Consider the following 27,260-nt stretch of genomic DNA (forward strand, 5'->3'; position numbering starts at 1 on the left):
TGTTACCCTACTTTTTATTTAGTGGATTCAGAAAGAATAAAAGATTCCAATTCTTTATCAAAAAGTTCTGGTGGAAACTCAGATGTATTTCAGTATAGGACCCCCATCCAATGGCTAGGAGATGAGAGAGCAGCAGAGATGGAAAAGAAATCTTATAAAATTCTGCTGAGAATATGCCCCCTTTCTTCATAATGCTCATGTTTCTCATGCTGAGGGTAGCTGTGCACTTTGGCTGTTTATAGAGAAATGTGTTTTAGGGGAATATTTTCTGACTGATTTGATCAATCTCTTATCTGAGTTCTTTCTTAAGATTTTTTTTTCCGTTTGTTTGTTTTGAGATGGAATCTTGCTCTGTCACCAGGCAGGAAGTGCAGTGGCACTATCTCGGCTTACTGCAACCTCTGCCTCTCGGGTTCAGGTGGTTCTCCTGCCTCAGCCTCCCGAGTAACTGGGACTACAGGCATATGCCACCACACACAGCTAATTTTTGTGTTTTTAGTAGGGATGTGGTTTCACCATGTTGGCCAGGATAGTCTCGATCTCTTGACCTCGTGATCCACCCACTTTGGCCTCCCAAAGTGTTGGGATTACAGATGTGAGCCACCACACCCAGCCTTAAGATGCTTTTAACTTCGTTTTTTCTCTCAATGTACTCTTTCTCAGACTGAGAGCTGTTTTTCTCTTGAATGCTTTGTGTGTCTGTGTCAGAAGTCTGTGAATGAGTTGGGCTGTCACAGTGAGAACTCTTAGAGCTCGCTCTATCCTGACTCATGCTGGAAATCTAGCACTATAAGTAGAAACTGAGGCTGAAACAGTGCTCTTGTTCCCATTGTTGTGAAGGTACATTCCTACCTAGGAGGCCTGTAGGCTCTCCTGCAGCCCAGGCTTCACTCTCTGATGTGGTTCTGGAGTGCTGCTGTGGCAAAAGGGGTTTACATAAGATGTGATCAGCCAGCTGTGAGCTGTGTGCTGTGGGCGTATCAGTGGAAGATGGTAGGAGTCAAGAGAAGATACCAGCCACCAGAAGACAGTGAGCTGGAGTGCTGCAGCCCAGTGCTCAGAGTAGAGAGCTATTGCTTTAAAACGCAAATAGCCAAAAAGAGAGCACTATATGCAACCATTTCTGTAGGAGAGTGAGAGCCTACCTTCAGCAGGCACCTGGCTTCAAATTGCAAAACTACCTCCTGTCATGGAGATGTGAAAAGTTTATTTTGTCATTGAATATAACCAATTAGCTTACACAGATGGCCTCCCCAATTGCCAGGTGAATTTAGGATGAACTATGCATTACATGGGACTGTAAATTCTACTTATGGACTAATTATTGTGACCGTCTTTCTGTCTTTGCAATCTCTTAAGCAGATTGACTGTGGTGCATGTCACATTCTGGTTTAATTGTGTAATAAAACAGTTTTCTTTCTCTTTTGTCATTGTGGAGTTACTCTGGGGCTGGAGAAAACTTTTCTTTTAATTATACTTTCCAGACACTGTTTAAACTTACCACACATGATATAAACATATAAGGTACCAACCAAGCTTTAATCTAGATGGGCCTTTTTGTCTCAGGCTTCCAGTCAACTCATGATTATGCTGCAAAATGCATGCTGTCCCCAAAATATGCAGGCAGAGTCGTACCTCTGCTTCTTTGGTATCTAGTCCTGTATGGTCACATCTAGAGAGGCTAGACCCAATTTCTAAATACCTCACAGAACAGCAGTCAACCGTTTTACCTCTTTCAATGACTCTTGTATCTTTAGACCTGAAACTGATTCAGAGACTATGGGGCCCAGAAACCCAATAAGAGTAACATGCATGCATTGAGTAGACATATAGGCATGAGAATCACCACTTTCCCCTTCCTCCTCTTTTTAAAATGCCCACAAATGTGCAGGTAACACTGCTATTCCACCCATCCAGGATCTAAACCAGTGGCTCCACATTCTGAATCTGGGTCTTGCAGTAAACCTTTTATCTGAGAAATACAAATCCTTTTAATTATACAGCTCAAAGAGACATCAAAATGAGACCACAATTATGTCTTTCTCTGTCCTTTGAGCTCTGTATTTATCTCTTGAAACTGCTTGCTATTGCCATGAGTAGCTATAAATTAATAATGCCACACTGAACACTATAATCCACACCCTATACAGTTTAGCAACGTATGTCAATCAGTAATCAAGGTTATTTTTAGTAAATAAGAATTCCTGACAAACAATTTTGCATCAGCCCACTCTCTGTCTCTTTTTGCCTTTAAAAATCCACTTGTAACTGCTGCTAGATTCCAGGCAACTTGAATCTTTGCTCCCAGTTTACAATCTTTAAGCTTGGCCCAATGAACTGTCTACTTTTTTTTTTTTTTTTTTTGAGACGGAGTCTTGCTTTGTCGCCTGGGCTGGAGTGCACTGGCCGGATCTCAGCTCACTGCAACCTCCGCCTCCCAGGTTCATGCCATTCTCCTGCCTCAGCCTCCCGAGTAGCTGGGACCACAGGCGCCCGCCACCTCGCCTGGCTAATTTTTTGTATTTTTAGTAGAGATGGGGTTTCACCGTGTTAGCCAGGATGGTCTCGATCTCCTGACCTCCTGATCCGCCCGTCTCGGCCTCCCAAAGTGCTGGGATTACAGGCTTGAGCCACCGCGCCTGGCCTGAACTGTCTACTTATATTCATGTTTCCTCAGCTTTTTCCTGTTAAGGAGGAAATTAAGGACATATTATTTAGAATGTGCCAGAGCAGCCTTTATGAGGGGATCTCTCCTTTGGTTGTACTTTTCTTGCTGTAACACCCAGGAATGCAGAGACAGGTTGACCCCACCTAGAATCCACACATAAGATCTGGCCTCTGCCTGGGATTTACAAGACAGTGCCAGAGTTTGGATTAAGAATGTACAGAAAACCAACAGGAGGCATTCTCTGCATTGTGAGATGTCAACATAGACATCTTAAAGCTACCTCCTTTGATAGTGTGGCTATTTGAGCTTTTCAGATCTTATTCAGTGACCTGTTACTGTTACATGGGTGGTGCCAGGTATAAATAGAATCTGATGGCAGAATCTATAAATGTAAACAAAGCATCTTAGGATTGAGAGATCAAGGCCACAAAGCATCTTAGGAGTGAGAGATCAAGGTCACAAAGTATCCAGAGCCATGACTACAACTATAACTACCTGTAAAAAATGTGATACTGGAGTAGAGTATTCTTGTCCTTCCTCTTACCCGAAGACTACCTGATCAGGACAGGTGAGCCAGGTTCTGGAGCTCCACCAGGGCAGTTCTGTTTTTTATTTAGAATCAGCCTGAGTCTCTACTGCCTGGCTTACCATTGGGCCATCAGCCCAGGATCACTGAGAACCCTCTCACAATCACCTAGGCATCTTTGAAACATTTGAGGATGTCCAGAGTAAAACTGTGTTAGGCTGACAAGAGTGGTTAATTCTGCTTTTGTCTCAGTGTAAGAGAAATGAGTCATGCCAAAAAATGTGGGCTTCATTTGGGCCACTTCTTTATATTGATGTGACTTCTGAGGTCATCATTTGAATGGATGTTTATGGACAGAAGAGTTGTTACTATTATTTCTGTTTCTTTTACCTTGTTAAGAATACGTGCTTATCTTCTAACAAAATAACCCTAGAAAACCCTAAGAGATTTGTTTAAATTGCTTATTAGTATATGTTATACAATTGACAGGGCAGTGGCTAAAAAAGATTAAATTACACAAACTGTGGGATTTAAGTTTCTCGTAGGTAAGCTTAGGAAAAACAGAACAGGAAGTACCCCAGTGGCATAGAGAGCAGAATTCTACATAGTGTCCTCTCCCTGCCCCAATTCTGTTCAGAATCACCCTTTTTGGAGGCCTTATTGAGGTCTGGCTTCACCTTGGAGTCTAGCCTCATAGAACTGATTAAAAGAGGTAAGTGTTGGGTGATGAATTCTGCTGCCTTTCTAGAGCTGTTGCTGAGAATTTCCTGAAATCTAAGAGCAGATAAATGGGAAAAATAAAGTAATGTTTTAGGGCCTTAATTTCTTAATTTTGTATTGAAATCAGTGCCTGCAGAGACATGCCATTTAGCAACTTATTCCTTATTTTATTCCTGAAGACCCAGTAGTTGCTCCACAAGCCACAAACAAGTAAATATAAACACAATAAAAATTCCTCCAAACTACATTAAACTCTTTTCTTTATTCCTCTCGTCTGTCTATATGTAGCTTTTTATTCTGTACATTTTTCAAAAAAAAAAATGATAAAGGAGAAATAAAAATGCTGGGCCCTTTATCTAAATTCTGGCAATTATTAAACAACTCCCAGGGTGTTACAAGGATTAAATCATGTAATGTTTTATTCCCAGCAGTGCTCTGTAACATACTCTTGAGGACATAGTACCTGTTTAATAAACATTGCATTAGTGTATGTGTAAATGTTTTTTTCCAAATGCAGATTTCTTTGGACATTGCTGGCCTCTGTTTCCTCTGTAAAGAGCCAGCAAAGAATATACTTTAGGGTGAAGATTGGTTGTCTTTATTTGTACCAGAAGTATTTATGTTGTGACAAATGTGCTGAGTGTAAGGGACTCTGTGATATGCCTGCTTTCTCTAGCTAGTGCTAATAATGAGCGCACGGGGAGCAACATCAATATCTATAGAGGACTTGTTTAAAATACCCGTTCATGGACCCTTTTCAAACCTGCAGAATCACATTATATAGAGTGGGGCCACAATCACCAAGTGATTTATAAGCTCATCAATGCTTGAGAGATAATACTTAGCTAAGTGTTTATCAGCCCAGGCTTTTAATTAAGATTACGTAGCCAGTTTGCAGAAATCTCTATTTGTGCCCTCCCCACAGGTTCTGTTCTATTGTTCTGGAAGCATCCACATTGCTTTAAGGGCCTCATGTGACTCTAAGGTGAGGCCAGAATCAAGTATGACGGGTTCAAGATACATTCGTGAATGTTAAGTTCTGTCTTTGCACTAAAGGGCCTGTTCTCTTTGGGTTTGGTAGGGACAAGGTAGAGTGGCCCATATTTCCATTACTTTAGCAAAAATTGCTGGTGTCTGGTAGGAGAGGGCACCTGAGGACAGGAAAGGAGAAACTTACATCTTTATCTCCATAGAGCAGCTTATTTTTCTTGAATCTCTTCTGTTATAAAGGACAGAAATGGGTGGGCTTTTTCTGCAGGTCTTAGACCTTTTGCCTGTGGGTGTGATGGTAGCAGGTAAACAGGTGGTGCTGACACCTTTAAAGGCATATTCTCCAGGTTCAGGTGTAATTTCTCCAGAGAATCTCATCTGAGAAAGAATCTTAGAGCAGGAGGAGAAAGAGGAAAAAATGGCTATTTTTCAGCTAAAAATGTCTCAAGAGTATAATTTTTTCATTATAGTCAAGTGTCTGAAAAATTTTTATTTACTTATTTTTGAGACGGAATCTCGCTGTGTCACCCTGGCTGGAGTGCAGTGGCGTGATCTTGGCTCACTGCAATCTCCGCCTCCCAGGTTCAAGCAATTTTCCTACCTCAGCCTCCTAACTAGCTGGGATTACAGGCGCATGCCACCATATCTGGCTAATTTTTGTATTTTAGTAGAGATGGGGTTTCACCATGTTGGCCAGGCTGGTCTCGAATACCTGACCTTGTGATCTACCCGCCTTGGCTTCCCAAAAGTGCTGGGATTACAGGTGTGAGCCACTGCATCCGGGCAAATATTTCTTTCCTATATACTGGAGCCTTCTCTACACCATGGCTTCTTAAATGCCATGTAGAATTCTCACCGTGGATTTATGATCTGCAATGTTAAAAATGTTCCCTTTGTGGCTGTTTAATATCGGAGGATGAATATACTCAAGATTCCTATTGGGGAAAAGCTGGGGTCCTCAGTCAAGGAGAACACGTAATATTGAGGTTTCATCTGTCTTCTCCATTAGCTCTATGCAGAACAGGATTAAGAAAATGCTTTTTGAAACAGGATAACATTCACTACCCAGAAAGTTCTGAAGAAAATTATTAGGAGATATGTGTTCTCTAGGGTGCTAAAGAAAGACTATTTAAAATTTCTATTAAAAATTACAGAACATGGGAGATATCTGTGTCTCGAACTTGGCATAAAATGGATGTTTCTTTGTGGTTAAATTCAGACTATAATTTACTTTTTGGGGAAGTAATATCTCAGCAGGCAAGCAGTGATGCTGTGTCCTTCTGTTCATCAGCACATTATAAAAATTTGTTCTAGTTCAGTTGATAGTAATGATTCACTTGGTTAAAGAGCTCTCTGACAGATTTTTTCACTGTAGAGTTAGTAATTTTCCTCTTGTATTAAGTGTTTTCTTTTTTTTCTTTTTTTTTTTTTTGAGACGGAGTTTCACTCTCGTTCCCCAAGCTAGAGTGCAATGGCGCAATCTTGGCTTACTGCAACCTCCGCTTCCTGGGTTCAGGCGATTCTTCTGCCTCAGCCTTCCGAGTAGCTGGGATTACAGGCACGTGCCACCATGCCCGGCTAATTTTTTGTATTTTTAGTAGAAACGGGGTTTCACCATGTTAGCCAGGCTGGTCTCTGAACTCCTGACCTCAGGTGATCTGCACACCTCGGCCTCCCAAACTGCTGGAATTACAGGTGTGAGCCACTGGGCCCATCCGATTATTAAATATCTTTTTGCAGCTGATGTGCATAAACCGTTACAGTTAATCTGGCAGCTGCCCTTCTTTATTAGGTTTTCTTTGCATATGTCTGTCTTTGGAAAATGAAGGCTCTCATCTTTGTTTATAGGTCAGAAAAACTGGGAAAACCCACACTCCTCCCACTTACTGGATGCTTGACAGAATAATCTTCTTGGGCAAAAATCATTGGCATTATTGGTGATCTTCTTAGAAATTAAGAAATTCAGACTTTATTCCAGATGTTCTGAAAAAATATATGCATAACAAGATCTTCAGTTTATCATACACATTAAGATTTGAGAGGTCCCTTCTAACTCCACATCTTTTCCATCTGAAACATATACACTCAAAAATGTATGTTTGTGTTCATGCCCTTAATTTTATACTTTATCATCCAGAAAAGTATCATATATACACTGGTGTTATGGATCTCATGTCATTCCCTTTTCTCAGATTTATATTAGAAAATATTTCTGTATTGAAAATTATTTTACTGGATAATTTCAGTCACTCCTGTAAGTCAGAACTTTTTCTCTTTACTCTTTCGTTTCACCTTAAGTCAAATAAAAAATTCTGCCCATGGCCACTTAGTAAACATATGTGTGTTTGTGTGTGTGTGTGTGTGTGTGTGTTTTTCAGGGACCACTGACATTTAGGGATGTGAAAATAGAATTCTCTCTGGAGGAATGGCAATGCCTGGACACTGCACAGCGGAATTTGTATAGAGATGTGATGTTAGAGAACTACAGAAACCTGGTCTTCCTTGGTGAGGATAACTTCAATACATAATTCCTAACGTACCCTAAAGATTTCATTTCTCTTCTTTGTAGAATGCCTTTTGGTAATTTATGCTTTGCATAAATGAGTTTCAGATCCCAGTTTTCAAGAAAACAGATTTGTCAGTGTAGAAAAGAACTTCTTCAAGATGTTTCATTTTGACCTGAACTCTCCACATTCCTGAGCTGATCTTTATCCTTTACTCCAAATTAGTGGTAATTCCAGAAATTTATTGGCATAAAATATTGTTGCTACCACCAATTTTTCATTTAGTAGATTTAGTAGTACTGGGCAGTATTAAGTAAAATTAAAGATCTACGAATGTAGGCCAGGCATGGTGGCTCATGTCTGTAGTCCCAGCACTTTGGGAGGCCGAGGTGAGTGGATTACCTAAGGTCAGGAGTTTGAGAGCAGCCTGGCCAACATGGTGAAACCTTTTCTCTACTACAAATACAAAAATTAGCCAGGCGTGGTGGTGGGCGCCTGTAATCCAACTACTCAGGAGGCTGAGGCAAGAGAATTGCTTGAACCCGGGAGGTGGAGGTTGCAGTGAGCTGAGATCGTGCCATTGCACTCTAGCCTGGGTGACAGAGTGAGGCTCTGACTCAAAACAAAACAAAACAAAAAATCTACAAATTTAAAATATTTTTAACATATTTGTCATAAATTAGTATTTGGGGATTAATTTACTAGATTAAGCTATTACATCTTCTTTACTGAGCATGTTACTATGTTGGTAATTGGAGAATGTGAGCAAGATTTATGTTACTTATTTTTAATAAAACAGGTATTGCTGTCTCTAAGCCAGACCTGATCACCTGGCTGGAGCAAGGAAAAGAACCCTGGAATATGAAGAGACGTGAGATGGTAGACAAAACCCCAGGTAGGTGACAGTTAATACAACAGACGACACAAATGAGAGGTCCAAAAGTCAAGGAGAAGGCCAATCTTTTTTTGAGATGGAGTTTTGCCCTTGTTGGAATTTTGCCCTTGTTGTCCAGCCTGGAGTACAAGGGTGCGATTTCGGCTTACTGCAACCTCTGCCTCCCAGGTTCAAATGATTCTCCTGCCTCAGCCTCCTAAGCAGCTGGGATTACAGGCACCTACCACCACGCCTGGCTAATTTTGTATTTTTAGTAGAGACGAGGGTTCTCCATATTGGTCAGGCTGGTCTCGAACTCTCGACCTCAGGTGATCTGCCCGCCTCAGCCTCTCCAAAGTGCTGGTATTTACAGGCGTGAGCCACTGCACCCAGCCTCAGTCTTTAAAATGTAATTTGGGAAGTTGTTTCCAAAAAAGAAAGTTTCTGGGAAGCCTCAGACTTTTGTTTTGCTCTCACATAGGGGCATCTTTTGTCTAATGCTTTTAAATTTTCTAAGGTGATCTTCCTTCAAGTTTACAGTGAAAGCCAAAGTCCTTTTCATGGCAGTAAGAGACTGCACAATCTGACTGCTTTTCCGTTGCTTTTGAGGACACACAAATAACTGCATAATTTTGAGAAACTCTGTTAAACTACTTTTCTTTTTGTTTTTTTGAGATAGAGCCTCGCTCTGTTGCCAGGCTAGAGTGCAGTGGTGCAAGCTTGGCTCACAGCAGCCTCTGCCTCCTGGGTTCAAGCAATTCTCCTGCCTCAGCCTCCCAAGTAGCTGGAACTACAGGCATGCACCACCATGCCCAGCTAATTTTTGTATTTTTAGTAGAGATGGGGTTTCTCCACGTTGGCCAGGATGGTCTCGATCTCTTGACCATCGAGATCTCGTGATCTGCCTGCCTCGGCCTCCCAGAGTGCTGAGATTACAGGTGTGAGCCACTATGCCTAGCCCAAAAATATATTATTAATATTATTATTATTTTTCTGAGACGGAGTCTCACTCTGTTGCCCAGGCTGGAGTGCAGTGGTGCGATCTCGGCTCACTGAAAGCTCTGCCTTCTGAGTTCATGCCATTCTCCTGCCTCAGTCTCCCGAGTAACTGGGACTATAGGCGTGAACCGCCACACCCGGCTAATATTTTGTATTTTTAGTAGAGATGGGGTTTCACCATGTTAGCCAGGATGGAGAAGTGTATTGTTTTAATGCTATTACAAATAAGATTGTTTTTTCCTCTACTATATCAGGTAGCTTATTTTACGTGTATGGAACCATAGCTTGTATGTTAATTTTATATTGTGCTAATTTACTGAGTATTAGTTGAGACAGGTTTAAATGTTTATGATTTTCTCTGTATAAGATTATGTGATCTATAAACAGCAACTTTTTACTTATCTGTCTTCAATTTCAATGGCTTTTTAGAACTTTTTAAATTTTTTTGCCGCATACTTCCAGTGCTATGTTAAAATAGAAGCATTGAAATTGGCACAATATAGTTTTGCATTGGTGTTTGTAAATTTGAAGGAGCAAACACCTCTTCAAGTTTTGATAAACTGGTTTTAGAAGGTAAAAATCTTTTGTTGGGTTCCCAGGGTGATGGGATGCCCTCTGGATTTGTAGTAGAGAGGGGTGTAGCTTGGTCACAAGGCTGCTGGGTCTACACTAGGGTCCACCTTTACTGGCTTGTTACAAGGGGCTTGGGTAATTGTAATTTCCATTTTATTTTTGAACAGACTGAATAGCCTCCAGGACTTTGCTCTGTAGGGCAGACAGTAGGGCGGGTTTCTGTAGTCCCGTCTGCGTATAGTGGACCTTATTATCAGGATGTGGATGAGTATGACTTTCACTGAGTACCAGAGAGGATTTCCCCAGGCCACTGTGTAAGTTTCTGTGTAGATATAACTGGCCATAAACTGTGGCTCAGAGAGTTCGAACTGAGTCATTAAACTGCTTCAGAGACCGCAGTAAAGGCCAAAGTCTGCAGGCCCCCCTGCCTGCATGGCTATAAATGGTTGTCTTCCTTCAGGCCGCTGGAACGGCAGGACCTTTTCCAGACTGTGGCTGGGAGAAGTTTGTGATGGTTACAGAGTAAGTTCAGAATTCTCAGTGGGACCAAGTTTGGTGGGCCATTTTCTGGTCTGTAGCCAAGAACAGGAGTCCTTTAGTTTGCCACCTGAATGAGGGCCTGCCTTCTGAAAACAACACTCCTCAATCTTGGGTTTAGCGTTTCACAACTCCCTCCCTGGATCTCAAAGCTCTCTTAAAGGCACTTATTTTTGAGATGAGGTCTTGCTTCATAACCCATTCTGTTCTTGAAATCCTGGCCTGAATCAGTTCTCCAACCTTAATGTATAATGTAGCTTTCATTACAGGTGTGAGCCGTGATCCCTGACTCTCTCAAAAGGCATTTTTATGAGGGATGGCTGACGCATTTGCTTGCTGTTGGAGGATAACAAAATAAGGCACCTTTTATTGTCCTATCTTCTGATGTCACTCTTCCTATACATTTTTACTTTGTATTTTCTATTTCAAATTTGTCTGTAGCTTTAGAATCAGACCTTTAGGACAATATGCTAGAATTTACATGTTATGCCTGAAGTAAATTAGATAATTAGTAGGCACTCCATAATTACTAAAATAGTTACTTATAAATTTAAGTTTGCTGCAGGCAAAAAGGAATAGTATTTTCATTCACCCACTTTCTTTAGCCTATATCTAAGTAATAACATAATGTATCCCCCAAATATTTGTTTTATGTATCAGAAGCACTAACTATATTCAGCAGAATACAAATTTTTTCTTTATTTGGCAAATGTAAAGCTATTCTTTGCTTCTAAAGTTGGATTGCAGCAGTTTCACCTTGTGTAAGAATAGCATATATTTAAAACATAAAAATTATCTCAATTTTTAAAAATGCTTATTAAAAGTTTTTTATTAGAATCCTCTATGTATGATTATACTGCATTTTCTCTGAAATTTTACTGCCGTACGTACTTGCCTTCCATGAGTACACAGTTACAGTCAAATATTGCAGTTATCTAGACAAAATCTTTTTAATGGTACATCAATATTGCAAACCAGATTTTATGAGTAAACATTTCTCTTAATGTTTTACAGTTCCATATTACTGTTTATTGTTTAGGTTTCTTATCAGTTTATTTTGTTTCTTGTTTTTACAGTTTTAGCAATTTGCACTACTGTTTGTACACTTGAAGTGAATGTTGGGTTTAACTAAGAAATAAGTCAGCCATATGTCCATCATAGTCTGATTATATATGTGTGTGTTTTTATCTATAAATATGACCTTAATTTTGGTTACAGCATATCTTGTGTATATTCTTTCTTAGCTGATTTTCAATGGTTGTTTTGTCTAAGTGAGTAGTCCTGGAAATACTCTTCTTTTCACCGTGTGTTTAATGATAAATATTATATAATTTCCTTTGGGTAAGAGAGACACTTGTGTAATTTGAAGGTAATTTTTGGAAAGATTTATAGTTCAATTTTTTTTTAGTTTTTCTTTTAAAAAGTAATTGTTGTAAAAACACATAAGTAGTACCATCTTAAATCTACTTAAGTTTACATTTCCTGGCCAGGCATGGTGGTGGCTCACATCTGTAATCCTCAGATTTTGGGAGGCCAAGACAGGAGCATCACTTGAGCCCAATTTTTTTTTTTTTTTTTTTTGAGATGGAGTTTCACTTTTGTTGCCCAGGCTGGAGTACAATGGCGCCATCTTGGCTCACCATAACCTCCGCCTCCTGAGTTCAAGTGATTCTCCTGCCTCAGCCTCCCGAGTAGCTGGGATTACAGGCATGTGCTACCACACCTGGCTAATTTTGTATTTTTAGTAGAGACAGAGTTTCTCCATGTTGGTCAGACTGTTCTCCCTCTCCCAACCTGAGGTGATACACCCGCCTCAGCCTCCAAAGTGCTGGGATTACAGGAGTGAGCCGTGCGCCTGGCCAGAACCCAAATGTTTGAGGCCAGCTTGGACAACATATGGAGACCCCTTCTCTACAACTTTTTTTTAAATAGCCAGACATGGTGGTTGTCACCTGTAGTCCCAGCTACTTGGGAGATTGAGGGGAGAGGACTACTTAAGCCTGGAAGTTTGAGGCTGCAGTAAGCCTTAATTGTGCCACTGAACTCCAGCTTGGGTGACAGAGTGAGACCCTGTCTCCAAAAAGCTATACATTTCAGGCGTGTTAACTATATTCACATCATTATGCAAGACTTCTAGAAATTTTACATTTTGTAAAACTGAAACTCAGGACCCATTAAGCAATAACTGCCCATTTTACCCTCTCTCCAGCACTTGACAAACACCCTTCCACTTACTGTTTTTATGAGTGTGACTGTTTAAGATAGCTCATATAAGTGGAATCACACAGTATCCATCATTTTCCTACTGGCTTATGTCAGGTGACAAAATATTCTCAAAGTTTATCTTAAAATGTGACAAGCATTTTCTTTTTTAAGGCTGAATAATATTCCATTGTATCGATATGTTACATTTTTGGATGTGTTTATAAATCAAGAAGACAGTTGGGTTGCTTCATCCTTTTGGCTTTTGTGAATACTGGTACATGGATGTTCAAATATGTTTTTAAGATCCTATGTTGCATAGTTTGGATATAGATTCATAAATGGGATTACTGTGTTTAATAATAATTCCATTTTTAATTATTTGAGAAACATATAATATTTTAAAATAATGGCTGCATCCTTGTTTTTCACCAAAAAATAACATGGGTTTTATTTTCATTGCATCATCAACAGATTTGGTGCCTTTTAAAAAATTTTATAGTGGCCATTCTAACCGGTATGAGGTGATTTTGTTTTTAATTGTGCTGCTTATGCATTTCTCTACAAATTAGTAATTTTGTCTGTCCTTCAAATGCTTTTTCCCATGTATATATCTCTTGATAAAGATTCAGTTAAAGTTCAATATTACTGAACTTTATATGATACTTTATATGATGAACTTTATATGGTAAAGTTTAATTTCTTCATTTCTGTTCATACCTTCATTTCTCATCAAGTTATTCAACTTTATTGTTCAGTTTGAAGAGTTGTTTATATATTCTGAATATTAACTCCTATCACATGTGATTTGCAAATATTTTCACTTATTGTGTAGGAGACATTGTCACTCTCTTGAATGTTTTCTTTGATGTGTAAAAATTTTGAAGTATAGCGTAATTCAATTTTTCTGTTCTTTTCTTTGTTGCTCGTGCATTAATATTGTAAATGGTGCCAAGACCAACATAATGTCTTTCTTCTATATTTTTCCTAAGATTTGTTAGTTATTTTTTTATGTCTAAGTGTTTTATTTAAAATAATTTTTGTATATGGTTCAAGGAAAGGATCGGCTTTGTAAGTGTTAATATCCAATTTCACCATTTTTTGAAGAGATTATCTTTCCTCTATTGTGTGCTCATGGCAACTTTGTGGAAGATCATTTGATCATATACAGAAGGGTTCATTTCTAGGCTCTCTGTTCTGTTCTTTCATCTCTTTATCTGTCTTTGTGTCAGTACCACATTGTTTTTGTTATTGTAGCTTTTAATATGTTTTGAAATCAGGAAGTGTAATGCCCATTTGTTCTTTTTCATGGGTGTTTGCATAATTATAGTTTTTAATCAAATTTTAAAAATTTAGACAATATTTATGTTAAAAACTGTGTGCTATGGTATTTTTATAGAGATTATGTTGAATTTCTTTACCACTGTAGGTTGTATTGACATCTTAAAAAAATGAAGTTTTTTTGTTTGTTTTTTTTTTTTGAGACCTCGTTTCGCTCTTGTTGCCCAGGCCAGAATGCAATGGCTGGTGCAATCTCAGCTCACTGCAACCTCTGCCTCCTGGGTTCAAGCAGTTCTCCTGCCTCAGCCTCCTGAGTAGCTGGGATTATAGGCACCCACGACCATGCCCGGCTAATTTTTGTGTATTTAGTAGAGACGGAGTTTCACCATGTTGGCCAGACTGGTCTCAAACTCCTGACCTCAGGTGATCCACCCGCCTCGGCCTCCCAAAATGCTAGGATTACAGGCATGAGCCACTGTGCCCGGCCCAAAATGAAGTTTTTTGACTGTTGAGTAAAAAAATATGTTGAAGAATCTGTTTTATTTTCACATTTCTTTTATTTCCTAGTTTCTTTCAGTTTTGGTCAGAAAACATACAGTTTATTATTTTGGTCTTAAGTTTATTTATTGTTGTTTCTGAGACAGGCTGGAGTGCAGCGGCATAATTTTGTCTCACTGCAGCCTCAGTTTCCTGGGCTCAAGTGATCCTTTTCCTCAGCCTCCTGAGCAACTGGGACTACAGACATGCACTACCATGCCTGGCTAATATTTTGATCATTTGTAGGGACAGGTTCTCACTATGTTGTCCAGGCTGGCCTCAAACTTTTGGCTTTAAGTCATCCTCCCACCTTGAAATCCCAAAGTGTTGGGTTATAAGCATGAGCCCCTGCACCCAGCTAGTATTCTTATATTAATAAGACTTGATATGTGTCCTAACAGAATACACCAGCTGCAAATAAGAATATTGTGTATTCCCTTGCTTTTGACTAGAAAGTTTTGTACATGTCTGTTAAGCCTAGTTGGTCTATGATATTGATTGGATGTTCACGTTCTCCAAACCTTAGGCTGCGATGTAATCCTCAATGTTTGATGTGGGACCTGGAGGAAGGTGCTTGGGTCATGGGGGCAAATTCCTTATGAATGGCTTGGCACTATCCTCTTAGTAATCAAAAAGTATACATTCCATCAATTCAAGTGAGAGCTCGTTTATTAAAAGAGTAGATAGATGTGGTAACTATAGATTTCCTGGTAAGTTGACCCATTTTACTATTATATATCAGTCTTTATCTCTTGCTGGTACTTGACTTAAAGCATATATGTCTGATATAATTATGACTACCTCACCCAATTGTGGTTGCTATTTGCATAGATATAGATCTTTTTCATTCTGTTACTTTCAGCTTATTTGACTTAGTGCCAAAGTGGATCTCTTTTAGGCAGTATATTGCATGCTTTCTTTCTTATTTATTTACATATTTATTTCTTTTTGAGATAGGATCTCACTCTGTCAACCAGGCTGGTTTGCAGTGGTGTGATCATGGCAATGAGCTGCAGCCTCAACCTCCCAAATTCAGATGACCTTTTCATTTCAACCTGTCAAGTAGCTGGTTACAGGCATGTGCCATCATACCCAGCTGGTTTTTTGTATTTTCTGTAGAGACAGGGTTTTCCCATGTTGCTGAGGCTGGTCTCAAACTCCTGCAATCAAGTGATCAGCACACCTTGACCTCCCAAAGTCCTGGGATTACATTTCTTTTTATTAAGTAGTTTAATTTATATTTAAAATGATTTTTTAAAGAAATGATGTTACTATTACCAGTTTCATTGTTGTTTCTTGTGTAGATACGTTTTTTCTCATTTCCTGTTTTACTCCTTAAATTTTTGTTTAATCTCATAGTGACATGCTTTATTTTTTGTTTTGTATAGTTTCTATAAATATTATCTTTGTAATCATCTTGAAAAATGAAGATTATAAAAAACATCTTAAAAGTTTCTAGTTTGTTACTAATATTACAAATTATTTTATATTGTGTTTCTATTAACAGATTTATTCAGATTTATATTTTGTTTTTCATATGCTATAGAAGAACTTTAAGGGTTTAATGCTCCATCATTATGATAGTAAAGAATTCTATGTTTGTCTATATTTACATTTAATAGAGAGCTTTTTATTTATATATAGTTTTCTAATGCTGTCCAGCATTATTTTATTTTTCAACATAGTGGACTCATTTTAGCATTTCTCTTTTTGTATATGCAGTGTCTCACTATGTTGTTCAGGCTGATCTTGAACTCCTGGTCTCAAGTGATCTGATTGCCTTGGTCCCCTAAAGCTGTAGGATTACAGGCATGAGCCATGGTGCCTGCTCACCATGTAGCATTTCTTATAGGACTGTGCAAGGGATAATGAACACCCTTACCTTTTATTTTGGAAAATCTATTTTTTTCTTGTTTTTAAAGTAAAACGATTTCTAACCGAGTGTTATTGGTTAGGAATAATTTTTGTCTTATTACGTCAAAATTTGGAAAGTTCTCAGCCTTTTTTATCTTCAAGTATCCTCTGTACTACTTTTTTTTCTATATTCTTCTAAGATTTCTTCCATGAATATATTGATTTAGTTGATGGTGTCCAATAATTTTACATTCTGTGTTTTAATTTTGTTTTGGACTGTTTCACACAGTTTATGGCCTGCAAAATTTTTGTTGACAGTTCACTGGTTATCTCATAAGACTGTGCATATAAATGACACATTACTTCTGTCTTGCAGCTCCCAAGGCTCTCTTCTGGTCTGTAACTTCTGAAATTGTGCTTGTATATGTGTTTAAGTATCTTTGTGTATCCTAGTTTGTCTAGCTTCTTCATTTTTTATTTTATGATTTTTAGTTATTATTTTTTCTTGTATTTTTTACCTCTACAATTTCTGAAGGGGTGTTGATATTTTTAATATTTTTGTTGTTATCCTCATTTGTCTGATTGTCAAAAATCATCTGTGTTTCTATTTCACTCGTGGAATATTATTCAATTTATTTTCAATTTCTTTAATTTATAACTTTATTTTTTATGGTTGCTTTCTAAAAATTGTATAATTTTTTGACGGGGCCATGTTGCCCTAATATTTTGTATACATTGTAATCTTTGAGATTTGGACATTAAAAAAAAGCTGCCTGTTACAATCTTTATTATGTAGCCTTGTCCTGGCATAATCTTAAACCAGTTGTCTTGGCTAGAGATTCCCGGAGTCTCTCAAACATGTTCTTAGGATGTGTCTTGTCTGAAATTTTGTGTTTACTTTTTAGTTAAAGGAATTGATTTGTGTTTTTTGATAAGTCAGTAATCAGTTGCTATACGTGTTTGTTGTCCGTGGTGCTGCTGCATTCTCTCTGCTGCTGTAATGTTTACCTTTGGTCTCAGCAGACAAACTGTCATTCCAAAGTATACCACCATTTCTTTCAGCACTTTATGGCATGGGAGACAGAAACCAGTGTCTGGAAAGGCCCCTAGAGGCCAGAAATAAAGATGTATGTGCCAGTATTTTTCTTGTCTTCTGAAAAAGAAACCAGGAATTGGCAATTTACTGCTAAAGGCATTAGGTTATTGAGGAGCAGGAAGAGCTGTGTTGGGTAAACGTAACACAGTTTTCTTTTCTTTCTATGTAGCCCTTTGCATTGTTCTCACCTGGGGCACTGTACACATTTAACTCATTTATAACTTTTCCACAAATGTATTTTGGTCAGTATGTTTTTGTTACATTTATATTTCTATAAGGAATTAGGGCCTGTAGTATTTTGCTATGCCATCTTATGTGGTAGTTTGTGTAATTTTATAGGTTAAATTTGTAAAGTATATTCATCTGCGTCTAGTAAGTGAAGTAACTTGTTATTTTAATTTTTTTCAGTTATGTGTTCTCATTTTACCCAAGATGTTTGGCCAGAGCAGAGCATAAAAGATTCTTTCCAAAAAGTGATACTGAGAACATGTGGAAAGTATGGACATGAGAATTTACAGCTAAAAAAAGACCATAAAAGCGTGGATGCATGTAAGGTGTACAAAGGAGGTTATAATGGACTTAACCAATGTTTGACAACTACTGAGAGCAAAATATTTCAGTGTGATAAATATGTGAAAGTCTTTCATAAATTTTCAAATGTAAATAGAAGTAAGATAAGACATACTGGAAAGAAACCTTTCAAATGTAAAAACCGTGGCAAATCATTTTGCATGCTTTCACAATTAACTCAAAATAAGAAAATTCATACTAGAGAGTATTCTTACAAATGTGAAGAATGTGGTAAGGCCTTTAACTGGTCCTCAACACTTACTAAACATAAGATAATTCATACTGGAGAAAAACCCTACAAATGCGAAGAATGTGGCAAAGCTTTTAACCGGTCCTCAAATCTTACTAAACATAAGATAATTCATACTGGAGAAAAACCCTACAAATGTGAAGAATGTGGCAAAGCTTTTAACCGGTCCTCAACCCTTACTAAACATAAAAGAATTCATACAGAAGAGAAACCCTACAAATGTGAAGAATGTGGCAAGGCCTTTAACCAGTTCTCGATTCTTAATAAACATAAGAGAATTCATATGGAAGATAAACCCTACAAATGTGAAGAATGTGGCAAAGCCTTTAGAGTATTCTCAATTCTTAAAAAACATAAGATAATTCATACTGGAGAAAAACCGTTCAAATGTGAAGAATGTGGCAAAGCCTTTAACCAGTTCTCAAACCTTACTAAACATAAGATAATTCATACTGGAGAGAAACCCTACAAATGTGATGAATGTGGCAAAGCCTTTAACCAGTCCTCAACCCTTACTAAACATAAAAGAATTCATACTGGAGAAAAACCCTACAAATGTGAAGAATGTGGCAAAGCTTTTAAACAGTCCTCAACCCTTACTGAACATAAGATAATTCATACTGGGGAGAAACCCTACAAGTGTGAAGAATGTGGCAAGGCCTTTAGCTGGTCCTCAGCTTTTACTAAACATAAGAGAAATCATATGGAAGATAAACCATACAAATGTGAAGAATGTGGCAAAGCCTTTAGTGTATTCTCAACCCTTACTAAACATAAAATAATTCATACTAGAGAAAAACCCTACAAATGTGAACAATGTGGCAAAGCCTTTAACCAGTCCTCAATATTTACTAAACATAAGATAAATCATACTGAAGGGAAATCCTACAAATGTGAAAAATGTGGCAGTACTTTTAACCAGTCCTCAAACCTGACTGCACATAAAATAGTTTATACTGGAGAGAAACCCTACAAATATGAAGAATGTGGCAAAGCCTTTAACAACTTCTCAACCCTTATTACACATCAGATAATTTATACTGGAGAGAAACCCTACAAACATGAATGTGGCAGAGCCTTTAACAAATCCTCAAATTATACTAAAGAGAAACTACAAACCTGAAAGATGTGAGAATGATTTTGACTACACCTCAAACTTTTCTAAACATAAACCATACTGGTGCCCTAGAAATGTGAGGAATGTGACAAAGCCTTTAAATGGTTGTCACACTTGATTGTAGGTAAGATAATTTATAATGGAGAAAAATCCTACAAGTATGAAGAATGTGGCAAACTTTTAACCAATCCTCACACCTTATTGCACAGGAAAGCATTTATACTTGAGGAAAATTCTGTAAAGAATATGGAAAAGCCATTTATATCTGCTCACATCTGAACATCAGAGAGTTCATACTTAATAAAATGCAGTTACTGTCAAAAGATCTTTCAGAAAATATAAGCCTTTAACACGAAGAAGAGTATTCTTAAAACAAACATTGCAAATAGAGGGTTGTAGTACCTTTACTTTTGTGATAGATCTTATTGTACACATTTTGTACCAGAGGAAAACCCTAAAGCATTAGTTGCTCAAACTGTTCAACATCAGGGAGTTTATATTGGAGAAAAACCCTGCAAATGTAATAAATATGGAAAAACATTTTTTTCAAAAACTACAGCTTGGAAAACAGTTCGTTCTAAAATATATTTTTGCAGATGCAGTAAATATGAAAAATATTTAATCCAAAATTAAGTCTATGTAAATATCAGAGAATTCACAGTAGAAATCATAAGGCATAAGGCACTGACACTTCAGACGTTACACTAAATTAGAGTGTTGAGTATAGGAAATCCAAAACTAGAATTGTTAGATAAGTTATTTATATATAACTTTAAAAGAAGTGGAAGATTTTTTGGAGATTTATAATTACATTCAAAGTATACTTTTTTCTTGAAAAAAATTACAGATTTTTTGAAAAGCAATTAATAATGTAATTTAACTCTCAAATTCATGTTTTTCTTCATTCCTATTGTATTCACATGTGAAATCAAGTGATCAGTTGTTGCTGAATCAGAGATATGAGAGATTGTTTTTTAAAGGTGGGCATTATTTAAGCCCCTTTCTGTGGAAGAGTAAGAAAATTAAAATATAAGATGCATGAGGAAAATGTAGAGATGCTCTTTGTGGTTAACTTAGAATATTAAGTGCTGCTTGAGGTACATGTTTAGACTAATACTCTTTTGCAGTATAGTGAGAAAAAAACATTTTCAGTTAAAATTAGTGTATCATTTTGTTGATTGTGCTTTTATGTAATAAAATGCAGTACTTTAAAAAAATTTAGATTGTGTATGAACTTAATTTTGTTATTAAACTTTTTTTTAACATGCTAAGACTTGTGTATTTGATGAAGTGTTATTTTGCCACTAACTTTAACCTATTCTACCTTACTCAAGGGTGTGGGGTAAAAGATGGTAACAGTATATTATTTGGTAACATAGTGGACTTACATCTCTAGTAATCTTTTCCAGTGGCTTAAACTGCAAATGCATTAAAGAATAGTGTTCCCATAGGTTAAATTTTTATCTTTTTAAAATTTAAATTTATTTTTCTTAATATTTGTGGGTACATAATGTGTGTATATATTTATGCCATATATGCCATATTTTGATACAGACATACAATATGTAATAATGACATCAGAGTAAGTGAGGTATTCACCTCTAGCATTTTATTCTTTGTATTACAGACAATCCAGTTCTATCTACACTTTTGTTCATTTTAAAATGTACAATTCTTATTGACTACAGGGTCATTTTTATGGTCATAATAATTATACAGAAGTAAAAATAAAATCCATATTTCTGAGACCTAAATTTTATTTTTAAAAATTTGTTATGTATTTTTCTCTGAACATGTGGCCTCTGTGCCTGCAAACACACACAGACGTTTAGTTTTGATTTACATAAAGATATATTACTCAAAAAATAAACCTTAGGTGTAAGAAAATTATGAAGTATGTTTTTGTAAGTATGAATTTCTATTTTCAGAAGAAACTGAGAAAACATTTTAATAAGGTGACTACTGGAAAACTAAAAACCTCAAATATGCGTAAGGCAAATCTATATGCTGCTTTGTATTGAATTCATGACTGTAAGATCTTATGGCTTATGGTTCATAACCTCCCCCAGGCAATTCCTCTGTTTTACTTGCCTGGAACTCATGCTAGACCCATAATTTTTCTGTTTCTTATAATTTGTTTTATAGTTTTTGAAGTATTCATTATGTGGGCTCATCAGGGATTATAAATTATTTTTATAAAATTGCACACAAAAATAGTTTTTAGATGTAATTCCACAATTAGTGTATTTTAGTTAGAACATTCCATTTTGTTATTTTACTTGGAGAACCCTATATAAGTCTCCCTTTTTTAATTTTTTTTTTTTTTTTTGAGATGGAATTTTGCTCTTGTTGCCCAGGATAGAGTGCAGTGGCACGATCTTGGCTCACCGCAGCCTCCGCCTCCTGGGTTCACATGATTCTCCTGACTCGGCCTCCAGAGTAGCTGGGATTACAGGCATGTGCCACCATGCCTGGCTAATTTTGTATTAGTAGAGACAGGGTTTCTCTATGTTGGTCAGGTTGGCCTCGAACTCCCAACCTCAGGTGATTTCACCTGCCTTGGTCTCCCAAAGTGCTGGGATTACAGGCGTGAGCCACTGCACCCGGCGGTAAGCCTACTTTTAGTTATTGCTGCTTCCAAATTTTGTTTTGAGACGTAGGCTTGGTCTTGTTGCCCAGGCTGGAGTGCAATGGCACGATTTTGGCTCACGCAACTTACACCTCCCGGGTTCAAGCAGTTCTACCTCAGCCTCCTGAGTAACTGGGATTATAGGTGCCCACCACCACACCCTGCTAATTTTTGTATTTTTAGTAGAGACGGGGTTTTGCCTTGTTGGCCAGGGTCGTCTCGAACTGACCTCGTGATCCGCCTGCCTTGGCCTCCCAAAATGCTGGGATTACAAACAGCCACCATGCCCAACTGCTTTCAGATTTTTTAATTGACATAAGTAAATTTATGTAGTGAGCCAATTTGTTAGGGTATGTACTGGGGAGACTTCATAAGTCAGGATTTTTTTTTTTCTTTTCTTTTGAGACAGTCTCACACTGTTGCCTAGGCAGGAGTGCAATGGCGCGATCTCGGTTCACTGCAACCTCTGCATCCCAGGTTCAAGCTATTCTCCTGCCTCAGCCTCCCAAGTAGCTGGGATTACAGGCACCCACCACCAAGCCCAGCTAATTTTTTGTATTTTTAGTAGAGACGGGGTTTCACTATGTTGGCCAGGCTGGTCTCAAACACCTGACCTCGTGATCTGCCCCCCTTGGCCTCCCAAAGTGCTGGGATTACAGGCGTGAGCCACTGCGCCCGACCAGGATGATGTTTTTACATATAAATGCAGCAAAGAAACATGACAGTGCTTGCTGTATAACAGATGCTTAATGATAACCCATAAGTACACTCTGTCTTGGCTTACTGCAACCTTTGCCTGCCAGGTTCAAGCAATTCTTCTGTCTCAGCCTCTGGAGTAGTTGGGTCTATAGGCACACATCATTACACCGGGCTAATTTTTTGTATTTTTAGTACAGATGGGGTTTCACCATGTTGGCTAGGGCCTGGTCTTCAACTCCCGATCTTAAGTGATCTGCCCACCTCAGCCTCTAAAAGCACTGGGATTACATGCGTGAGCCACTGTGCTCAGCCTTCAATGCCATTTTTTATAGATTTAGAAGAAGTAAAGTATTTTAAAATTCATATGGAAGGATAAAAGAGCCCAAATAGCCACAGCAAGTTTAAACAAAAACAATAAACCTGGAGGTCTCACATTACCCGACTTCAAATTGCACTTACAAGCTACAGTAACCAGTACAGCATAGTTCTGGTACAAAATATATATATATATAGGCCAGTGAAACAGAGGAGAGAGCCCAGAAAAAAAGCTACACTTCTACAATCAACTTATTTGTGACAAAGTCAACGAAATAAACCAAGGGAAATAAACCCTATTCAATAAATGGTACAGGGGGAAAACTGGACCCCTACCTCTCACCATATAAAAAATATAACTCAAGATAGATTAAAGACTTGACTGAGACTAAACTATAAAAATCCTAGAGCACTTAGAAAGTACTTCACTAGACTTTGGCCTCTAGAAAGAATTTATGACTAACACCTTAAACATGAGTGCAAAAAAAAAAAAAAAATTGGAAGTTGGCACCTAATTAAAGAGCTTCTGCACAGCGAAAGAAACTATCGACAGATAGACAATCTACAGTATGAAATGAGAGATTTGCAAACTGAATACAAGGGATTAATATATATGATCTATAAGAAATTTCATTTTTAAAAGCATACAAATGATAAATAGGCGCTTCTCAAAGGAAGACATAAAAGCTGCCAAAAAAACCAAATTGGCCAGAGTGGGGGTTCATGCCTGTAATCTCAGCACTTTGGGAGGCTGAGGCTGAGGCAGAAGGATCACTTGAGGCCAGGAGTTTAAGACCAGCCTGGCCAACATAGTGAAACCCCATCTGTACTTAAAATATGAAACTTACCAAGTGTGTTTGTGCATGCCTGTAGTCCCAGCTACGCAGGAGGCTGAGGCAGAAGGATCACATGAGGCCAGGAGTTCAAGACCAGCCTGGCCAACATAGTGAAGCCCCATCTATACTTAAAATACAAAACTTAGCCAGGTGTGTTGGTCCATGCCTGTGGTCCCAGCTACTCAGGACGCTGAGGCACAAGAATCACTTGAACCCAGGAAGCAGAGGCTGCAGTGAGCTGAGATTCTACCACTTCACTCAAACCTGGGTGACAGAGTGAGACTCTGTCTCAAAAAAAAAAAAAAAAAAGGTTGCTCAACATTCCTAATCATCAGAGAGGTGTAAATCAAAATGACAACGTGATACCATCCCACAACAGTTAGAATGGCTGTTATTAAAATTAAAAAAAAAAAAAAAAGTTGAAGTCGTGAAAGAAAGGGAATCTTTATACACTTTTAGAAATGCAAATTAGTTCAGCCTTAGTGGAAAGCAGTTTGGAGATTTCTCAAAGAACTAAAAATACAACTGCCGTTTTACCTATCAACCCCATTACTGGGTATTTACCCAAAGGAAAATAAATTATTTTATCAAAAAAGACACCTGCACTCACATGTTTATTGTAGCACTATTTATAAATAGCAAAGATGTAGAATTAAACTAGGAACCCATGAATCTTAGACTGGATAAGAAAAATGAGATACTTATACACCATGCAATACTATACAGTCACAGAAAAAAAAATGAAGTAATGTCCTTTCAGCAACATGGATGCAGCAGAAGCTTATTCTAAGCAAGTTAACACAGAACAGAAAAATACCACATGTTCTCACTTATAAGTGGGAGCTAAACATGGGGTGCACATGGAAACAAAGATGGAAAAATAAACACTGGGAATTCTAAGAAGAAGGAAGGAAGGAAGACAAACATTGAAAAACCACTTATCAGGTATGATATACACTAATTGAGCAATGAAATTATTCAGTGTCCAAACATCAACGTAATGCAAACATCAACGTACATCTGGCTGTAGAAACTGGACATGTTTTGATTGACTCTGCTTTACTTCCTGCCTTCCTGTTTTGCACAAACGCAGCAGCACAAGGAAGGCCAGAAAGGCTACACCTTGATTGCAAACACACCAGGGCCCTTCTAGGGGAATATATGTGTGAGCATATTATCTTGAAATTCATGGCATCTTTTGTGGAAGTACAGATGTCTATATGGCAAATAATAAAGACAAATAAAAATTAGATATTTCAGTAGAATCAGAAAAGTATTCTAAAAGCACTTCTGGCCCGTTATTCTTTCTTTTTTTTTTTCATCAGAATGGTTTTGATGGAATGAGCATTTGCAGCAGTGTGGTTTTAAATAACCCACATTCTCTGTCTCATCATTCTTGGGCTATGGCCATAAGAATTTTATTTTATTTTTTTAAAAATATTTTCTTTTCCTAATTCAGTAATTTTGCATGATTTTCATAGCCTCATATTTTCATAAATAAATGGCTTATTCTAAGAAACATGTGATTAAACTACTCACCATTTTTCCCAAAAAGAGTAGAGTAGCAAACTAACTCTATTGTCTAGTGTAGTTAATAAATAAAAAATAATGCTGTAGAGTCATTTATTTTAGCTGTACATTTGGAAATAAAACATTTCTTGGGTTATAGGCCAAGAGGTTTCAGAGATGTTAGCTTATAGAATTTCGAAAGACCTGGTGTAGAAACATTCACCCCTATGCATAAATAGAAATGGGTTGTTAAAAATGAGTTTAAAAGAAACTTCACGTGTTCATTAAATAACATTTAAAACCACAGTGTAAGTGACTAGTAATTTCAATCTATTTTATTTTAGTCACTAGAAAATTTAATATACTTTAATTATTTATTATTGTGGGATCCCATTCAGAATCCAAGGTAGATTCATCAGAAGGGTGAGGATAGGAGTGGATTCTAACTTTTTCCTTTCATTTTGAGGCCTTCTGTCCTCAATTTTAAAATTAAAAAACTGGGCCAGTTAAAAAAAACCTTTAGCGTGGCCATCATTCTCAAGATTTGGACAACTGTTTTGCTGTAGAGAACTTAACAAACCCCCAGTGCCCTCAGGGTGCTGGCAACGTTAGCATTGTTTCAAACTGGTTTCCCGCCATGCAGAGCCTATCCATTGCGTGGGACTGGACGACATCAAGAGGTCAAGATGGTTCCTATCCAGGGTCACACCCTGGTGTTACCCAAAGACTTCTGGAGTAACCCCAGCCTCCAACAGCCCGACTGGTGTTGGCAACAGGATCTCCAAGCTTTTCCTATTGCAACCTCTCTTCTTTACTGTCTGAGACCGTGTCTCCTAACCAGTCTCTGTATATAATGCTGCAGGAATTTTCACAGTTCAGGGAAATAGTTCTGTTAGGCAAGATCAGGAAATGCCATAGTAACTGGGAACATAACTCAAGGGATTGCCATTTTTGTGATTTTTCTAGGAACAGAGGGTCTTCTTTTCCTACCCAGTGAGCATCTGAAGAGCCCATGGTATTTCAAGGTCAACAGTGCCACCTAGTGGAATAGGAATCCTCTTCATGAGGCACCTTGTTACCGTCCCTTTGTTAAAATAATCTAGTTTCCCAATTCTCCCAATTTTTGAACCCCTCTACTAGAGACCAAATTTTATGCTTCTTCTATGAATGGGAAACCTCAACAACGAGGAGGAAAATGTCCTCCAAAACCAAATTTTAGTCTCAATACTTTCCCATCAGCAGGAAAACTACCATTTGGTCCCTACGTTCTTTTAAGTCATCTATTCTTCCTCCAATAAAAATTGTACTTAAGGCCGGGTGCGGTGGGTGGCTTACGCCTGTAATCCCATCACTTTGGGAGGCTGAGGCGGGCGGATCACGAGATCAGGAGATTGAGACTTTCCTGGCTAACATGGTGAAACTCAGTCTCTACTAAAAAAAAAAAAAAAAAAAAAAAAAAAAAAAAAAAAAATTAGATGGGCATGGTGGCAGGCGCCTGTACTCCCAGCTACTTGGGAGGCTGAGGCAGAAGAATGGGATGAACCCGGGAGGAGGAGCTTGCAGTGAGGCGAGATCGTGCCACTGCACTCCAGCCTGGGCAACAGAGTGAGACTCCAACTAAAAAAAAAAAAAATATATATATATATATATACACACTTAAATGGTAAGGGGATTTTATGTCCAGAAGTTAACTAGAGTCACTGCATTTATTTATAAGAATAATATATTAGTCCAGGCCATAATAGCAGAATATAGAGTTCAATCCAGTACATTTCCTCCATTAAAGAAGCCTTGCCCAGATACAACTGGTACATAGTCTTTCCTGAGATTTATCTGTTGGGAAGCCACGCAGATCACATAAACCAAGGAAGTCAAAGGCAAATCCCCAGTAAAGGTCTAGAGCTGCATGGGTAAGCATGACTGACTCCATTGCTTAGTTCCTTTGGATCCATGGCTGAGTGTCACACCTGCATC

General features: G+C 37.9%; 1 protein-coding gene across 3 annotated transcripts in view; it reads left to right on the forward strand.

The window, feature by feature from the left end:
* The window catches only part of ZNF92 (zinc finger protein 92), a 30,384-nt gene extending 9,867 nt beyond the window's left edge, over positions 1 to 20,517 (forward strand). The window contains exons 2-4 of one of the 3 annotated variants that reach the window (XM_010377754.2): positions 7,283 to 7,409; positions 8,208 to 8,303; positions 17,770 to 20,517. In XM_010377754.2, coding sequence (XP_010376056.1) covers positions 7,283 to 7,409; positions 8,208 to 8,303; positions 17,770 to 19,304 — 1,758 coding nt within the window. In that variant the 3' untranslated portion in view covers positions 19,305 to 20,517. The remainder of the gene's footprint in view (positions 1 to 7,282; positions 7,410 to 8,207; positions 8,304 to 17,769) is intronic. The other 2 variants (XM_010377755.2, XM_010377756.2) reach the window with 2 other exon arrangements.
* Positions 20,518 to 27,260: the final 6,743 nt, after the last annotated feature.

Source organism: Rhinopithecus roxellana, chromosome 6 (genome assembly GCF_007565055.1).
Source record: "Rhinopithecus roxellana isolate Shanxi Qingling chromosome 6, ASM756505v1, whole genome shotgun sequence".
NCBI lineage: Eukaryota > Metazoa > Chordata > Mammalia > Primates > Cercopithecidae > Rhinopithecus > Rhinopithecus roxellana.